This window comes from Symphodus melops (assembly GCF_947650265.1).
Source record: "Symphodus melops genome assembly, chromosome: 11".
Taxonomy (NCBI): Eukaryota; Metazoa; Chordata; class Actinopteri; order Labriformes; family Labridae; genus Symphodus; species Symphodus melops.
The window spans coordinates 1,067,146-1,085,481 of record NC_136701.1 but is presented as its reverse complement, the minus strand read 5'-3'; the positions used below and the strand labels follow the sequence as shown (position 1 = coordinate 1,085,481).

General features: G+C 45.9%; 4 protein-coding genes across 6 annotated transcripts; 1 reads left to right on the top strand and 3 right to left on the bottom strand.

Moving 5' to 3' along the window:
* Nucleotides 1–824: 824 nt before the first annotated feature.
* LOC306831239 (deoxycytidine kinase 2-like) lies at nucleotides 825–2,571 on the bottom strand. The gene is made up of 6 exons (XM_079355200.1): nucleotides 2,417–2,571; nucleotides 2,103–2,221; nucleotides 1,937–2,020; nucleotides 1,700–1,809; nucleotides 1,419–1,566; nucleotides 825–1,122 (listed from the first exon to the last, which is right to left on the bottom strand). Exons 1-6 carry the CDS (start codon nucleotides 2,487–2,489, stop codon nucleotides 1,003–1,005), a joined length of 654 nt encoding a protein of 217 aa, XP_079211326.1. The 5' UTR covers nucleotides 2,490–2,571; the 3' UTR covers nucleotides 825–1,002.
* Nucleotides 2,572–2,805: 234 nt separating this feature from the next.
* pfdn1 (prefoldin subunit 1) lies at nucleotides 2,806–3,938 on the top strand. The gene is made up of 4 exons (XM_079355199.1): nucleotides 2,806–2,907; nucleotides 3,305–3,471; nucleotides 3,554–3,638; nucleotides 3,736–3,938. Exons 1-4 carry the CDS (start codon nucleotides 2,869–2,871, stop codon nucleotides 3,817–3,819), a joined length of 375 nt encoding a protein of 124 aa, XP_079211325.1. The 5' UTR covers nucleotides 2,806–2,868; the 3' UTR covers nucleotides 3,820–3,938.
* Nucleotides 3,939–4,256: 318 nt separating this feature from the next.
* Nucleotides 4,257–7,305, bottom strand: LOC306831099 (tetratricopeptide repeat protein 1-like). 3 transcript variants are annotated; one of them, XM_079354986.1, is made up of 9 exons: nucleotides 7,064–7,305; nucleotides 6,415–6,645; nucleotides 5,977–6,360; nucleotides 5,704–5,764; nucleotides 5,518–5,630; nucleotides 4,952–4,988; nucleotides 4,717–4,865; nucleotides 4,566–4,620; nucleotides 4,257–4,457 (listed from the first exon to the last, which is right to left on the bottom strand). In XM_079354986.1, exons 2-9 carry the CDS (start codon nucleotides 6,634–6,636, stop codon nucleotides 4,315–4,317), a joined length of 1,164 nt encoding a protein of 387 aa, XP_079211112.1. In that variant the 5' UTR covers nucleotides 6,637–6,645; nucleotides 7,064–7,305; the 3' UTR covers nucleotides 4,257–4,314. The 3 variants fall into 3 exon arrangements, with proteins under 3 accessions (XP_079211112.1, XP_079211110.1, XP_079211111.1); XM_079354984.1 differs by having other exon boundaries at nucleotides 5,977–6,645; nucleotides 7,064–7,304; XM_079354985.1 differs by having other exon boundaries at nucleotides 5,977–6,645; nucleotides 7,123–7,304.
* A 301-nt stretch (nucleotides 7,306–7,606) lies between these two features.
* Nucleotides 7,607–18,183, bottom strand: tmprss15 (transmembrane serine protease 15). The gene is made up of 27 exons (XM_079356587.1): nucleotides 17,729–18,183; nucleotides 17,522–17,646; nucleotides 14,502–14,569; nucleotides 14,207–14,349; nucleotides 14,016–14,066; nucleotides 13,753–13,872; nucleotides 13,561–13,657; nucleotides 13,359–13,468; nucleotides 12,881–13,021; nucleotides 12,564–12,722; nucleotides 12,326–12,431; nucleotides 12,101–12,251; nucleotides 11,884–12,025; nucleotides 11,691–11,780; nucleotides 11,486–11,611; nucleotides 11,269–11,412; nucleotides 11,008–11,118; nucleotides 10,756–10,879; nucleotides 9,704–9,796; nucleotides 9,546–9,595; nucleotides 9,312–9,377; nucleotides 9,081–9,225; nucleotides 8,812–8,993; nucleotides 8,382–8,477; nucleotides 8,059–8,198; nucleotides 7,935–7,989; nucleotides 7,607–7,827 (listed from the first exon to the last, which is right to left on the bottom strand). Exons 1-27 carry the CDS (start codon nucleotides 17,838–17,840, stop codon nucleotides 7,721–7,723), a joined length of 3,054 nt encoding a protein of 1,017 aa, XP_079212713.1. The 5' UTR covers nucleotides 17,841–18,183; the 3' UTR covers nucleotides 7,607–7,720.
* Between the last annotated feature and the right edge of the window lie 153 nt (nucleotides 18,184–18,336).

Below are 18,336 nucleotides of genomic sequence, written 5' to 3'. Positions count from 1 at the left end.
GTGTGTGACACACTGAAATGTGTTGTCACATTTTGGTTATTGTGTTTGGTGTTTTGTATAAAGGTTGCACAAACGAATCATTTCTGTTTTTGTTAAAGATTTTCTTTTGGAGTAATTTCTGTTTAACCACAAGGGGGCAGCACTTCCCCTGCTGAGCGTGCTGTGTATTGTTGCTATGGTTACAGCGCTCCGCTTCAGTCTGACAGAAGCGAGAGACTCAACAACAACAGCCGACTCAATCTGTGTTTTGTTATCTTCTCCAGGTCAGTAGTTTAAGTTTAAAAACACACATTTCCGGTGGATTATGTGTAATAGTCATTGTTTTGTTTGTGTGATAATACGTTGTAAAGATTAGTTATGTTTACAGAGTGTTAACAGATGAGAGCTAGCAGACGAACTAAAGTGGCTCGTGCGTAACCGTTAATTTTCCGTTTTAATACTTTGTGACTTTATGTTGGTTAAAACCTCTTTGTACAGTTAAATGTTCAATGTTGTGTTTATCTAGTAGTTGCCAGTTAACATGGGCTTTGCCCATTTATAATATTGCAGTTGCAAAATAGTAATTTAGATAATTTGATCTTATGCTTGTGTATGGGTATGGTATAGGATATGTTGTATTGTAAATTTGTGTTTAAATTGCACATGAGAATAACTAACATACATTTTAGTATGTTGTTAATCTAAACATTTGTTTAAATAAACAGTCTGACAGAAGTGAGAGACGCAACAACAACAGCCGACTCAATCTGTGTTTTGTTATCTTCTCCAGACACTTTAAGCTGTGCACAGGTATATTCCTGTCCCTGTTACATGAGCACGCTCAGTAAGGCGTGTTGTGAGCACGCTCAGTAAGGCGTGTTGTGAGCACGCTCAGTAAGGCGTGTTGTGAGCACGCTCAGTAAGGCGTGTTGTGAGCACGCTCAGTAAGGCGTGTTGTGAGCACGCTCAGTAAGGCGTGTTGTGAGCACGCTCAGTAAGGCGTGTTGTGAGCACGCTCAGTAGTTACCTGAGGTTTCTGTGGTAGAGCCAGGATTCATGTTTAAAGTGAAGTTGTTCGAGATACTCCAGAGGAATGCTCTGCTCCTCCTCACGGCCGCGGTGCAGCAACCGCTGCATACAGCGCTGAAAAGTACAGACAACACAGTGAGCCCGAGTGCAGGCGTGCTGCAGGACGAGTGCAGGCGTGCTGCAGGACGAGTGCAGGCGTGCGGCAGGACGAGTGCAGGCGTGCTGCAGGACGAGTGCAGGCGTGCTGCAGGACGAGTGCAGGCGTGCTGCAGGACGAGTGCAGGTGATCTTTATGGTTTACCTGCACTCGCCTACCTGTAATCATCCAGTGTACTTGCACACCTGTGCTTACACCTGTCCCAACAGTAGGACTCGTAGCACTGTGACTGTTAATAATCCTGCAGTCGTACCTGCGGTGGCGCTCTCAGGTAGATGATGGCGTTGAGGGCGATGTCCGGTTCAAACTCGTTCAGTAACCACGTGTGCCAGTCCTGATAGACGCTCCACTCCGTCTCCGACAGGTTACCGCTCTCAAACAGGTTCGACGCAAACACGTACCTGTCGACATGATACACAGAGTTAAAGACACACATTCTAATCCAAACAGGTCCAGAGCAACATGTGCGTTACTGGTCTAGGTGTGTGCGTTACCTGTCTCAGGTGTGTGTGTGTGTGCGTGTGTGTATGTTACCTGTCTGAATAGACGGAGCGTTCAAAGAACTGTACAGGCTTTTCTGCCTTTTGCAGTTTGACTGACGGAGGCTGAAGCTGAGAACGAACTCTGCTGAGAGACGCATAACTCTGCAGACAGACAGACAGGTGGAGAGACGGACAGGTGGAGAGACAGACAGGTGGAGAGACGGACAAGTTAATCACTGATTTATCTCTTACATTTATAAGTGTGTCAGCTGTGTGATGTCACAGTTACCTGGAAGGTGTAGGACCAGCGGCATGGTTTGTCATAAAACATCTGCAGCAGGTTTCCTCCACTCTTCTGTGAGGAACTCAGCTCCTACACACACACACACACGCTAACGTCACCTGTCCTCTGTTATGTCATAGCACACCGTGGTGTGTTCAGGTGTTCTGTTTACCTGGTAAATATCTTCATTCTCACTCTGGACGTTGCACCATTTCCCAATGGGCTCAGGAATGACCTCCCAGTCCTCTGACGCCCCCTGCAGGAGACGCACGAAAGTAGACTTACCTGCAGCTGAGAGAGACAAAAACACACACACACACAGAGGAAGAGAGAGAGTATATCCTTTATAAACTTTAACTGTTCATCAGTGCAGCCCCCTGACTGTTTCTGTTCTTATTAAAATAAATATTTTTTCTTATTACAGGTCCGGGAGGACAGATCTTTAGTCACCGGGAGGACGGGTGTATTGACGGTTGCAGAACTCACCTATGTTTCCCTCGATAGAGATCTTCTTCTCTTTGGCGGTAATACGGTTCGGTCTCTTCGGTGGAGTCGCCATGTTTGACACCGGCTCTATTCCTCTCACGGCTGCTTGTTTGTTTGTTTCTCTGACGGTGCTCCGCGCGAGGGAATCCGACCGAGCCGACTAACAGCGGGTTACTTGCGCGCTATTCTTCAGTTGAATCCCGCGCGCAGAGAGATTTCCGTTTCCGGGGGGGGGGGGGACTTTACTGAAGCAAAGAATGTATTTTTATTTATTTATATTTAACTTGTAAAAGTAAAATCATGTAAATTACTATTACAGGTAATGTGACGAAAATCAGATAAAAGCATGAAATACGGTTTTAGAAAAAAAATATATAATTTAATTCGGAGAGAAAGACGTTCTGAGCGCAGATCGTTCTCGCACATGCGCAGTGCATGATTTCGACTCGTTGATGAAGATGGCTGCGCCCATAGATCTTGAGCTGAAGAAGGTAACAGAGAGATCAGGATTTACCTGTCTTTGTGTCTGTCTGTCTATCTATCTATTTTTCTATCTGTGTATTGTAAGGAAGCAGCCGCGGACAGACGGTTTGCTGCAGCGTTAGCAACATTAACTGTTAGCATGAGGAGCTACCACGCGCGACTTCACATTTCAGGTGTTTTAAACGGAGTGATACCTCCCTGTTTTAGGCGTTCGAGCTGCAGGTGAACATTGTTCGATGTTTTAAAACAGAGTAATACCTCTCTGTTGTAGGTGTTTACAGAGCTGCAGGTGAATATTGTTCAGGTGTTTTTAAACAGAGTAATACCTCCCTGTTGTAGGCGTTCACAGAGTTGCAGGTGAATTGTTCAGGTGTTTTTAAACAGAGTGATACCTCCCTGTTGTAGGCGTTCACAGAGCTGCAGGTGAAGATGATCGACACGCAGCAGAAGGTGAAGTTGGCCGACCTGCAGATTGATCAGCTGACTCGGGTCCAGAAACATGCTAGGCTAACTCACACTGAGCTCACTACGCTACCTGACAACACACGACTGTACGAGGGAGTCGGGCGCATGTAAGTCTCCATGACAACCAGGATCTTTGTTAACCGAGACATTGAAAAAAACACGGTCATAATGAAGTATCGTGTGTTTCAGGTTCATCCTGCAGTCGAAGGAGGAAATCAACAATCTGCTGACGGACAAACAGAAAACGGCTGACGAGAAAATCAAAGAACTGGAGGTACAATTACAAGAAGTACTCACTGAGATACACACTGTATGTCACCTGTGTGTGTTTGTGTATTAAGGGGTCTAACTTTAAGTTCTGTGAATTCCAGCAGAAGAAGGTGTACCTTGAACGCAGCGTGAAGGAAGCAGAAGACAACATCAGAGAGATGCTGCTGTCCAGGAGAGCCCAATGATGACACAGACCCCCCCCCCCCCCCCAAACACACACACGGACCCCCCCCCCCCCCCAACACACGTCAAATATGATCAATCTGTGGCATTTGTTTGTTCTTATTAAAATATGAAAGCTTCACTTCTGTGTGTCTGTGTGTTGATGGAGAAACATGTTTGTTGCACTCTGAAGGACTCTTAGTGTAGCTGCAGTGTCGTGATTTAACCAGCTCGTCAGACTCGCAGCCCGTTTCTTGAATTTCTAATGTGTACCTGAACACACCCAACTTCTCGCTCGCTCACTTTCTCTCTCTCTCTCTTCTCTTCCTCCGTCTCTTAGCCATAGTATCAAACAGAACAGAGACGGGTTGTAGTGTGAACTAGTGGCGTAAAGACGTACGCACTTCTCACCTGATGACTTTGGCAACAGATTGTCGGTTTAACAACAACAACAAAGAGGTTAACAAATAATCAGCTTTTATTTAAACATACAGGTACATCCACATGTGACTGTGACATCACGTGTTGTTGTTATTGTTGCCGGAGTTTTGGACGAAGTTGATGGAGTACGACCCCGTGGAGGCGTCCTGATTCACCTGGAAGTTGTTGGTTGAAAGTCCAAACGGTCTCAGGACCAGATTCCCCAGATCCTTCAGTTTACCTGAGACAGGAAGTCATTCAGGTAAACACACCTTCACAATAAGACTCACTGTAACACTGGAACTTTGAACTGTTCCTTTAAGATGGTGTGTTCGAGTGCAGTACGTACTTATCATCTCCTCCTTTAACTTTTCATTCCTCTCCTGAATCTGCCCAGGTAACCTCTGAGAGACAGACGGGTACAAAGAGGGATACAGTTAACTTTATCCGTGACAAATTCATTGATTCTTCTCGTTTGTCCCACGAGTCAGTGAACTCACCATGCAGGCCTGTCTGGCGGCTGTATGGGTCGGGTCCAGGTCCAGAACCTTCTTGTAGTCCTCCAGAGCCTCGTCCAGCTTTTCTGTCTGCTCATATAGCTCTGCCCTCCTCAGCAACGCCCTCATATAATCTGGATTCAGCTCTATTGCTATGGTAACAATACATCCAATCAGCAAACAGACGAATCAGAGACGCTTTAATGCTGCACAGGTACAGAATGATGTCATCACTCACCTTTCGTACAGTCTGAGATCGCCTGATCCTTCAGGTCCTGACAAACACACACACGAGAAACAGTGAGCATGTAGTTAGCATTCTGTCAGCAGGTTGTTCTCTTGTTGTTATAGTGTAGTTAGCTTGTTGTTATAGTGTAGTTAGCTTGTTGTTATAATGTAGTTAGCTTGTTGTTATAGTGTAGTTAGCTAGTTAGCTTGTTGTTATAGTGTAGTTAGCTTGTTGTTATAATGTAGTTAGCTTGTTGTTATAGTGTAGTTAGCTTGTTGTTATAGTGTAGTTAGCTTGTTGTTATAGTATAGTTAGCTTGTTGTTATAGTGTAGTTAGCTTGTTGTTATAGTGTAGTTGGCTTGTTGTTATAGTGTAGTTAGCTTGTTGTTATAGTGTAGTTAGCTTGTTGTTACAGTGTAGTTAGCTTGTTGTTATAGTGTAGTTAGCTTGTTGTTATAGTATAGTTAGCTTGTTGTTACAGTGTAGTTAGCTTGTTGTTATAGTGTAGTTAGCTTGTTGTTATAGTGTAGTTAGCTTGTTGTTATAGTGTAGTTAGCTTGTTGTTAGCACTTACCCGGTGCATTCTGGCTGCAGCTCTGTTAGAGAACAGCACAGCTCTCTCTCTACTGAAACAGATGGGACATAAAACCAGCGCCTCCTTGTAGCTCCTCTCCGCTTCCTCCCAGTCTGCAGGAACATGACGTAACTCTGGATCATACTGGTTTATACTGGGTCACATACTGGACATGCTGTTACTCACCTCCAGACTTAAACTGCACATTTCCTCGTTCCTTCAGAGTCAAACTTTGCTGCCGTCGACCCTGAAACAAAATCAGACAAGTTCTGATTTACACCTGAACGCATCATAGGACTAAAAACCATAAAGTGACCTCCTGTAACCCCAAAGTACAAGAGAGAGCATCTTGAGGTCACAGCCTGTTATTAATATTAAAAGTGTGAGGTCACACAATGACATCCTGTAATATGTTCTCAATTTCTTATTGACCTACAAACACAGGTAAACAGGTGGTACCTCCTTTTCCTCCTCTGTCAGCTCCTTCTCCACCTCCCTCAGCTGGTCGTCGTCAAACTCCACCTCACAGCTGACTTCCTCCTTAAACTCTGAATCAGACTCCTCCTGCAGCCCGTCGCTCTGCTCCTCCTCCTGCAGCCCGTCGCCTTGCTCCTCCTCCTGCAGCCCGTCGCTCTGCTCCTCCTCCTGCAGCCCATCGCCCTGCACCTCCTCCTGCAGCCCGTCACTCTGCTCCTCCTCCTGCAGCCCGTCGCTCTGCTCCTCCTCCTGCAGCCCGTCGCTCTGCTCCTCCTGCAGCCCGTCGCTCTGCTCCTCCTGCAGCCCGTCGCTCTGCTCCTCCTGCAGCCCGTCGCTCTGCTCCTCCTGCAGCCTGTCGCCCTGCACCTCCTCCTGCAGCCTGTCGCCCTGCACCTCCTCCTGCAGCCTGTCGCCCTGCACCTCCTCCTGCAGCCTGTCGCCCTGCTCCTGTCCTCCTCCCTCTCCTCTGTCTGTCAGTCTGTCCCTTGAAATGTCTTTTGAAGCTCTATGTTCTTCTTGGTGTCGGGTCAGATCCTTGTCCTCCTTTTCTCTCTGGTTCGGGTGCTGCAGTGTCTCCTGGCAGTCGTAGAAGTCCTCCTCCTGCTCCTCCTGATCTCGAGGTTTTCCTGCTATGCTGCTCATGTTGAGTGTCTGTGGCAATGAAAAAAATAAACTGTCACGAGTCAAAATAACAGACTCCTGGTTAGATCGGTAAGTTTATCTTAAATACAGTAAATTTGTAAATGGACTTCAGCTTGTGCAGAATGTTTCTCGTCTTCTGAGGACTCAAAGTGTTTTTAAACCGCAGGCTGCTCTCTCTCTCTCTCACACACACACACACACACACACACACACACACACACTGATGGTAGAGGCTGCTGGCAGTTGAGTTGTTGTAAGTTTATCTCTCTCTTATAAACACAGCTAGCTGCTACATTAGCCGCTCTCATCTATAATCTCGTTATTTATCTGCGGTAACAACACGGCTACATGTGACGTCATCTGCCCAGCAGGTCACGCGGGATTAGGAATAATTAAATAAGACTAAAATTGAGGTTTGTTTTCATACCTGCTAACACCGGTTAGCCTGCCGACACTTCAAGAGGAGTCCACTTCCGGGACACGGACCCGTGTTTCTTCTTCTTCTGTTTGTTGATACCGGGTCACCGGCTCCGGCCCGGGTCGGTCAGGACCGGTTTATCGTGTTCAACATCAGAGCAGACTCTGACAAACAGAACTAATGATTCATCTGAAACCTTCTTCTAATGCTTCTTCTTCGTTTGTCTGTTCTTCTTATTCTATCGGTTTTCCGGCAGGCTGCCCCCTACAGTCTTGGAGTGTGTTCTGCATTCACATCTTCCAGGAGAGTCTAACAGCGCCCCCTGCTGGATAAACATTTGTATGCACAGAATATCTGGATTTAAAGGAGAAAGATGAGTCCCAGGTCAGAGAACTCCTGGACAACTGGCTTCTTTCACTCCTATATTTAACTGTCCAGACCCCCCCCCTCCCCCCCCCTGCCCCCCCCCCCCCCTTCACAAAGTGAGGATGAAATAAACTTAAAGTCAACTATTAGAAATAATAACACTGTTATTTATCTGAGACGTTTGACTGTGAGAAAAATAAAATTAATCTTTTATTTATTTATACATTTGAAGATTAGTATATAATATATATTCATTTAGCAAATGTTTGTTTGTAATTTGTTGATAACAGAGTTGAATTGTCAGGATGCGCGTCTGGTCTGAGCGATCCAGGAAGTGAAGGCGGAGACTCGTGCGTAGACTCCAGGTCTCTGAGGACGTCCACATCCAACGCCAAATGATGTCACACCTGCCAGAAGCCAATTAGAATGCACCATTTATTCTTTCCCCAAACTCATCACACTGTTTCATACTCTGTGTGTGTGTGTGTGTGTGTGTGTGTGTGTGTTTACTGACCAATCAGAGTCCAGTATCCATCATCCTGGCACATCAAAGGGCCTCCAGAGTCGCCCTGGAAACATTAATCGTGATTAACAGTGGACTAAAGTGTCCAGCAGGTGGGTCCACCTGGAGGACTTACCTGGCAGGAGTCGACCCCTCCCACTGGGAAACCGGCACACAGCATGCTGGAGGTGATGGTGTACTCAGGTAACTGCACCTGACACTGAGCCTGAGCCACCAGAGGAACCTGAGCCTCCTGCAAGACATCAGGGAGAGAACCTGACAGACAGACAGACAGACAGACAGACAGGTGAGGAGAGAGAGAGACAGTTGGGGGGTGTGTGTGTGTGTGTGTGTGTGTGTGTGTGTGTGTGTGTGTGTGTGTGTGTGTGTGTGTGTGTGTGTGTGTGTGTGTGTGTGTGTGTGTGTGTGTGTGTGTGTGTGTGTGTGCGCGCGCCTCACCCCCTTCCTCCTCCGTCCCCCACCCGGCGATGAAGCACTGTGTTCCTGGTGAGAGGTCGTGACCTCCAGGAGGTAAACAAACTGGGCGAACTGAGTCTGTAAAACAGTTTAAAGTCTATTGATTAATCACAGCTGAAATAATCTATGATCACATGTTCTGATTCATCTGAGAAATACATCATGATTTAAAATATTAATACTTTTATTGATGATGTATTTATATATATTGATATTAAATATTTGAATAAATATTTGTACTTTACAAGAACACATCGATTAACACGAAGAACACAAGGACACATTGAAGGACATAAGGACACATTGAAGGACACACGGATACTGTGATTAACATGAAGGACATAAGGACACATTGATTCATATGAAGGACACAATAATGTCTGAGGTTATTATTTCTAGCGTTGTTACTGACGGGTGAAGTATATTGGCGTCTGCAGATGCATCATGGCGATATCCGCCTGTTTGGTTTGTCGATTGTACTCTCTGTTGATGATGATGCGATCGACTCGTCGAGTCTGCACATCCTGGGAGTTGCTGTCACTCTGAGCGTGAAGACCAAACATGGCCGACCAGGACGCCAGGTGGATGTTCTTCCTGCAGGACAAAGACTCACAGTTCAGTCGGTGAGCGATGACGTTTAAATCACACCTTTAACACCTACAGAACAGGTGACAGTCTCACCCGTAGACACAGTGTGCAGCCGTGACAAGCCAGTCTTCACCAATCAGAGAGGCTCCACAGACATGACGGCCCTTCCACCACAGAGACACCATCCAGGGCCACGCCCCCTTCACAGCATTAGCTCCGCCCACCACTCTGCCCCCACCTGTCAGTTAACAATAAGCATAGTAGGAATGAAAAAACTCAGGATTATCCAAACAGGAAGAAGTCAAACTGAATTTAAACCTGCACCTGCTGTCCTCTCTGCTGATTGGTCAATCCCTCTCGAGTCATTTGAGACTTGACGAACGCCACATGCTAGAAAACACAGACACATACGCATCAATCAATCAATATGGAACTGAACACTCAAAAAAAAACACTAAATGAAAAAAAAAAAACATGAACAGAAAATCAGTAGTTTGAAAACATGAATTAATTATCATAGTGTTTGAAAATGAGGAGTTTAAAAAAGTGTGCTCTCACGCTGGTTGTCACAGGTTAAAGAAACGACTCTCCCACTGCTGCAGGTCTCACTGTAAAAACACAACGAGCACAGATTCAGTTTGAGGCCCTGATGTTCAGGTGTTCAGGTGTTCAGGTGTTCAGGTGTTCAGGTTTTCAGGTGTTCAGGTGTTCAGTACCTGACTGTGGTCTGCAGGGTTCCATTGATGATGGAGATGTCTGCAAATGATGAATCTCCAGGTCGAGCCGGCAGCAGAGACGCCTCCCCTGACCTGTACAGAGACAAATCCACACAGGTGAACACAGACAGGTGAGTTACCTGTAGCCCAGGTACTGACAGGTGAACACAGACAGGTGAGTCACCTGTAGCCCAGGTACTGACAGGTGAACACAGACAGGTGAGTTACCTGTAGCCCAGGTACTGACAGGTGAACACAGACAGGCGAGTTACCTGTAGCCCAGGTACTGACAGGTGAACACAGACAAGTGAGTTACCTGTAGCCCAGGTACAGACAGGTGAACACAGACAGGTGAGTCACCTGTAGCCTAGGTACTGACAGGTGAACACAGACAGGTGAGTTACCTGTAGCCCAGGTACTGACAGGTGAACACAGACAGGTGAGTCACCTGTAGCCCAGGTACTGACAGGTGAACACAGACAGGTGAGTTACCTGTAGCCCAGGTACTGACAGGTGAACACAGACAGGTGAGTTACCTGTAGCCCAGGTACTGACAGGTGAGTTACCTGTAGCCCAGGTACTGACAGGTGAGTTACCTGTAGCCCAGGTACTGACAGGTGAACACAGACAGGTGAGTTACCTGTAGCCCAGGTACTGACAGGTGAGTTACCTGTAGCCCAGGTACTGACAGGTGAACACAGACAGGTGAGTCTCCTGTAGCCCAGGTACTGACAGGTAAACACAAACAGGTGAGTTACCTATAGCCCAGGTACTGACAGGTGAGTTACCTGTAGCCCAGGTACTGACAGGTGAACACAGACAGGTGAGTTACCTGTAGCCCAGGTACTGACAGGTGAACACAGACAGGTGAGTTACCTGTAGCCCAGGTACTGACAGGTGAACACAGACAGGTGAGTTACCTGTAGCCCAGGTACTGACAGGTGAACACAGACAGGTGAGTCACCTGTAGCCCAGGTACTGACAGGTGAACACAGACAGGTAAGTCACCTGTAGCCCAGGTACTGACAGGTGAACACAGACAGGTGAGTTACCTGTAGCCCAGGTACTGACAGGTAAACACAGACAGGTGAGAGTTCCAGTTGTCAGCACAAGCCGTGAGCAGAGAGGAAAGAACTTGAATCTGAAGAGGTCTGGAACTGTTCATCTGTAATACAACTAAGACACACACACACACACACACACACACACACACACACACACACACACACCTGTTAAACACCTGGCAGAGCTGATCTGTGTGTATCAGAAATAATTTGAGATGTGATAAATATAAAAAGTCTCACCACACTCGGACTCGTCAGAGGCGTCAGGACAGTCGACCACGCCGTCACACTGACTGTTACCATGGATACAACTTCCTATCAGACACTGGAACTGACCGTCTGCACATGGGGCTGTTCATACACAAATAGATAATCATCAATCAAACACACACACACACACACACACACATACACACACACACACACACACACACACACACACACACACACACACACACACACACTTTAACAGGCTCTGCTGACCTCTGACCCTGCACTGACCTGGCGACCCGAGGTTGACCCCTGAGGTAAAGTTTGCATTGAACCCTCGGCCATAACCCGAGCTGTCTGTGAAGAACCAGACTGTCATCTGATTGGTTGTTGAGAACAAATCGTGGGCGGGGCCACTGCTACCTGTAAGGACAGCTAGAGAACAAAAGAAGAAGCGGAGTAAAAACACGTCCAGGTGAAAAGGATTGTGGGTAGAACACCTCCCTACCTAATAAGGTGGAGTTAGGTCCCGCCCCGTCTCGCACCTCAACGACATCATAGGCTGCTTCGATGTCAAAGTCCAGGAAGTGGAGCTGGATGTTGTGACCCTCGGTGGTGTGGATGGTCCACAGACCTGCAGAAGCAAAGCATCATGGGTAAATATAGTGTATAGTGCACAGGTAACACGTGATGTGCAAACGTCGCAGACTCACAGTGGGCATCGTGCCCATAGGATTGTGGGTAATTTGGGGAGCTGAAGGTTGAATTAGGCTCCCAGAGGTCAAACGGTCCTCCACAGTCAGCTTGACCAATCAGAGTAGAGAGGGGGCGGAGTTAGATTCACTCAGAATTGGTGTCGTGTTCTCCGCGTGTTACCCGGTGTACGTGGCGTGGTCTGTTTGTTACCTGGTATTGGGGGTGGGGTGGTTGGAAGAGGTACATTGGTTGGTTCAGGGGGGGCGGGGCCACATGGATTCATGGCCAGTGTGATGTCATCCAGAGCGATGTCGTTCATGATCCCGCCCTCTTTCGACGCCTCAAACACAACCTGCAGGGCGGAGGATCACATGACGTCAATCAAACCAATAAACTCAGTCACCTGACTTCCTGTGATGTCACTCACCGTTGTCTCCGTCGTCAGGTTGAGGGTCACCTGGCCGTAGTGCCAGTTGTCGCCATAGTTACCATCTCTCTGGAACACTGTTGTAACAGCAGCAGGCGGTTGGAGGAGCAGGACGCTGAGACGATGGACATCTCTACCAAACATGTGATACCTGACACCAGAGGGCGGAGCTTATTGTTGTTGTTTATTCTTTATACACATGCTTGTTTGTTTTCTGTTGTTTACCAAAAGCTCAGACACATGGGCGGCGTGGGCGGAGTCAGAGGGAGGCTCTGGATCCTGAATCTCTTCAGCCATTGGCCGGGACTTGGCGGAGTGACGATGTAGAAACCTGTCAGTCACACAAACCGACCAATCACAGAGCAGTGCTCAATCTGAATCTGTCCCACTAACGGTGAGTTAACACACATGTCACGTTATCTATATCATACTTAATGACAAGGCTGAGGACAGGTGAGCTCACCTGAGCTGTTGCCCAACGTGTGGTCAACACTCGGGCCACTTAGAGGAGGAAATGTGGCGCCGAAGGTTCGAATCCAGTCTCCATCATCATCTTCATCACCAGCCTGCTGCCTCCAGAAACACATGCCCTGCTCAAAGGTACAGCTGAGCTTCTGCTGCTCTGATCACACTCACACACACACACACACACACACACACACACTCACACACACACACACACACACACACACACACACACACACACACACACACACACACACAGTAAAGGGAAGGGTCTTTCCATGTCATTCCTGGTCGTTCCGGGTCGCTCCATGTTACCTGATAGGTTGGAGATGTTTGCTGTGTTGTAGGTAGCGTTGAACCTGGACAGACTGTTGACATCATCAGAAATAAATTCAACCGTTGATTGGTCGGTCAGCAGCCACACAGTGCCTGGGAGGGCGGAGCCTGAGAGCCGAGCTGCTCGTCAACATGAAACATGACTTAGTGAGAGACAGTCAAAGTCTGTACCTGTCAGGTGTTTGTGTGTTTGTGTGTGTGTGTGTGTGTGTGTGTGTGTGTGTACCTGTCAGGTGTTTTCATGTGTGTGTGTGTGTACCTGTCAGGTGTTTTCATGTGTGTGTGTGTGTACCTGTCAGGTGTTTTTGTGTTTGTGTGTGTGTGTGTGTGTGTGTACCTGTCAGGTGTTTTAATGTGTGTGTGTGTGTGTACCTGTCAGGTGTTTTTGTATGTATGTGTGTGTTTGTGAGTGTGTGTGTGTGTGTGTGTGTGTGTGTGTGTGTGTGTGTGTGTGTACCTGTCAGGTGTTTTCCTGCTCCCACTCCTTCATACAGTCTCAGAGAGTCGATGTCTTCCGTCATGTCAAACTGTAGGAAGTCGATCTGAACAGAAAGTCCTCGATCAACTCTGAAAAAAACATTAACTTCAAAAACACAATAATTAATCAGTGCGAGTGTGTGTGTGTGTGTGTGTGTGTGTGTGTGTGTGTGTGTGTGTACCTGATGATCCAGCGACAGAAGCGTCTCTGGTTTGACTCTGATGAACTGATCGTTCCACTCTGACCGCTCAGCATGAACTGTCCGTCACACCTGGTTGCTATGGAGACAAGAGAGATGACGTCACAGGAAGTGTAATTAGGAAGTTAAAGGGATCGTCTGATGGATGTTTCCGTATCAATGATCATCTCTGACCGCACAGAGCGTGGTCTTCGTCAGAGGCGTCGGGACAGTCGTTGACTCCGTCACACAGATGATCAATCAACACACACGCCGATCGATCAGCACAGGTAGTCTGGCCAGGAGGACACGTCGCTGTGGAAACACAGATCAATAATACAATAATCAAGCAGGATGATCAGAGTTTAATGCTCAATAAATCAGACAGCAGCAACTAAACACTAAAGAGTCAAACGAGACTTATTCAACATGACGACCATGACGATGGAGGAACGCACGTGGTGGAGGTGTGATACTGGGCGGAGTCTCCGTCGACTCGTCTGATTTTTCTAAACATTAAAAAAAACAAAACTTTATTTAAATTGGACCTTAACAAAAAAAAAATCACCTATAATCTGATCAAAAATTGACGATTTTCTGACCAGCATGGATATCACCATGTGACATCACAGTGACATCACAGTCTCACCTGTTATCCTGATGCTGTTTCGGTCGATAACCAATCCTGTGGTCCCAAGCTCCTGAAGTCCAGCCACCAGCTGTTGCTCCGCCTCCTTTGCACTGATCAGCTGACTGAACCAGAGCTCAAACGTCACCACCACACTGCCCTGACTGAGGACACACACACACACACACACACACACACACACACACACACACACACACACACAAACTATAAACACTCCTTCAATACTTTGATCCAAATGATGACTGACAGGATCTAAATGTAATCAATAACTGAACAAAACATAATCAGATCTGACCTGAAGTTTAAAACATGACAGGAACTGAAGACACCATGAAGCTCAGACACAGTGAACGCATCAGAGACCTTTCAACCAATCAGAGGACAGACTGTTATCACGTGACTCCACAGACACACTCAAAGGTCATTAAAACAGTAGCCTATAATCTGCAGTGTGTACTCTGTAGTGTGTAGTCTGCAGTGTGTACTCTATAGTGTGTACTCTATAGTGTGTAGTCTGCAGTGTGTACTCTGTAGTGTGTACTCTATAGTGTGTACTCTGTAGTGTGTAGCCTGCAGTGTGTACTCTATAGTGTGTACTCTGTAGTGTGTAGTCTGCAGTGTGTAGTCTGTAGTGTGTACTCTATAGTGTGTACTCTGTAGTGTGTACTCTGTAGTGTGTACTCTATAGTGTGTACTCTGTAGTGTGTAGTCTGCAGTGTGTACTCTGTAGTGTGTAGTCTGCAGTGTGTACTCTGTAGTGTGTACTCTGTAGTGTGTAGTCTGCAGTGTGTACTCTATAGTGTGTAATCTGTAGTGTGTAGTCTGTAGTGTGTAGTCTGCAGTGTGTACTCTATTGTGTGTAATCTGTAGTGTGTAGTCTGCAGTGTGTACTCTGTAGTGTGTAGTCTGCAGTGTGTACTCTGTAGTGTGTACTCTGTAGTGTGTACTCTATAGTGTGTATTCTGTAGTGTGTACTCTATAGTGTGTACTCTGTAGTGTGTACTCTATAGTGTGTACTCTGTAGTGTGTAGTCTGCAGTGTGTACTCTATAGTGTGTAATCTGTAGTGTGTAGTCTGCAGTGTGTACTTTGTAGTGTGTACTCTGTAGTGTGTAGTCTGCAGTGTGTACTCTGTAGTGTGCACTCTATAGTGAGTACTCTGTAGTGTGTAGTCTGCAGTGTTTACTCTATAGTGTGTACTCTGTAGTGTGTAGTCTGCAGTGTGTACTCTGTAGTGTGTAGTGTCTACTTTATAATGTGTACTCTATAGTGTGTACTCTGTAGTGTGTACTCTGTAGTGTGTAGTCTGCAGTGTTTACTCTATAGTGTGTACTCTGTAGTGTGTAGTCTGCAGTGTGTACTCTATAGTGAGTACTCTGTAGTGTGTAGTGTCTACTTTATAATGTGTACTCTATAGTGTGTACTCTGTAGTGTGTAGTCTGCAGTGTGTAGTCTGCAGTGTGTACTCTGTAGTGTGTACTCTGTAGTGTGTAGTCTGCAGTGTGTACTCTGTAGTGTGTACTCTGTAGTGTGTAGTCTGCAGTGTGTACTCTGTAGTGTGTACTCTATAGTGAGTACTCTGTAGTGTGTAGTCTGCAGTGTTTACTCTATAGTGTGTACTCTGTAGTGTGTAGTCTGCAGTGTGTACTCTATAGTGAGTACTCTGTAGTGTGTAGTGTCTACTTTATAATGTGTACTCTATAGTGTGTACTCTGTAGTGTGTAGTCTGCAGTGTTTACTCTATAGTGTGTACTCTGTAGTGTGTATTCTATAGTGAGTACTCTGTAGTGTGTAGTGTCTACTTTATAATGTGTACTCTATAGTGTGTACTCTGTAGTGTGTAGTCTGCAGTGTGTAGTCTGCAGTGTGTACTCTGTAGTGTGTAGTCTGCAGTGTGTACTCTATAGTGTGTAGTCTGCAGTGTGTACTCTGTAGTGTGTAGTCTGCAGTGTGTACTCTGTAGTGTGTACTCTGTAGTGTGTAGTCTGCAGTGTGTACTCTATAGTGTGTACTCTATAGTGTGTACTCTGTAGTGTGTAGTCTGCAGTGTGTACTCTGTAGTGTGTACTCTATAGTGAGTACTCTGTAGTGTGTAGTCTGCAGTGTTTACTCTATAGTGTGTACTCTGTAGTGTGTAGTCTGCAGTGTGTACTCTATAGTGAGTACTCTGTAGTGTGTAGTGTCTACTTTATAATGTGTACTCTATAGTGTGTACTCTGTAGTGTGTAGTCTGCAGTGTTTACTCTATAGTGTGTACTCTGTAGTGTGTATTCTATAGTGAGTACTCTGTAGTGTGTAGTGTCTACTTTATAATGTGTACTCTATAGTGTGTACTCTGTAGTGTGTAGTCTGCAGTGTGTAGTCTGCAGTGTGTACTCTGTAGTGTGTAGTCTGCAGTGTGTACTCTATAGTGTGTAGTCTGCAGTGTGTACTCTGTAGTGTGTAGTCTGCAGTGTGTACTCTGTAGTGTGTACTCTGTAGTGTGTAGTCTGCAGTGTGTACTCTATAGTGTGTACTCTATAGTGTGTACTCTGTAGTGTGTACTCTGTAGTCTGTAGTCTGCAGTGTGTAGTCTGCAGTGTGTACTCTGTAGTGTGTAGTCTGCAGTGTGTAGTCTGCAGTGTGTACTCTGTAGTGTGTAGTCTGCAGTGTGTACTCTATAGTGTGTACTCTGTAGTGTGTACTCTGTAGTGTGTAGTCTGCAGTGTGTAGTCTGCAGTGTGTACTCTGTAGTGTGTAGTGTCTACTTTATAATGTGTACGCTATAGTGTGTAGTCTGCAGTGTGTATTTTTTAGTGTGTACTGTGCAGTTTGTACATGATAGTGAGGACTGCATAGTGTGTTCTTTATGTACTGTGTATGTTGCAGCCTGGGTCTTTAGTGTTTAATCTGAAGTGTGTTCTTTACAGTGTTGGTACAAAGTGTGTACTTAATTGTGTGTTCTTTGTAGTTTAGATAGAGGTGCCAACATAGAGTGTGTACTGCATAGTGTGTACTTGAAAGAATGTCCTTTATAGTGTGTACTTTAAAAAGTGTGCTTTATAGTGTGTACTTGAAAGAATGTCCTATATAGTGTGTACTTTAAATAGTGTCCTTTATAGTGTGTACTTTAAATAGTGTCCTTTATAGTGTGTACTTTAAATAGTGTCCTTTATAGTGTACTTATCAGACCGAAACCGTACTTAATTCACACATTCCAAAAAACAACAAGGTGATATGCCAATGAATAATAAGATACTTCTGCTCCTGTCCTTCATAATAAAAGCTCTGCTTTAGGTTAAATCGAGCTGTTCCTTTCAAAATAAAGTGAACTAACCAGGCGTTGAATGTCGTAAGCGAGTGATTTAAAGAGCAGACTGCTGGAGTTTCTGAGCTCTTCAGAGAAAGTTGCTCCGTCTGTGACCACCATCTGACCACTCAGTACCACCGGCTCAACAGGACCTGGACACAACAAAAACAACACAACGATCAAAAAGTTCTGCTGACACCTGATCAGGTCATCAAACACAGACTGTATGTTTACCTTCAGGCTGCAGACTGAGATACGAAACCACGGTCAGACCAACACAGCAGAGAAGAAGCAGAGATGACACAGTGGCGAGAAGGAACTCGAGAGAGGACAGACGGCGCTTCATCCCGACAGCTGAGACATCAAATCCAAATATCAACACGATTTATTAGATTCTGAAAATAAGGTTCCATCACATCCTGTCATCATTGAACAGACTCACCTGTGTGGAGAGCTGACCTGCTGCAGACTTCAGGTGTTCTGAGTGTTTGACTCTTCGTCGTCTGAATATGATCCCTGATCGGCTTTTATTGAGCTGAAAATGACTGATTGCTCATTATCGATACAGCCGCTGATAATTATTTTTTTGACCTACGCACTCCTGACTCACTGGTCAGGTGAGAAAACAACCTGCCATGTCCACGAACGCTTCAGTCGTGTTTAGTAAGGTATCGATATATCTGTTTGTGTTGATTCGTCAGAAAATTCTGATTTAAAATTTAAATCATGTCTTTGATCTTCAAACAATTCAAGTCTAAAACTTAAGGCTGCAGCTGTCGATCAAACATAAATATATTATCTCATTCATTCACCCTCCAAACCATGTCTCACCTGTGTGCCTC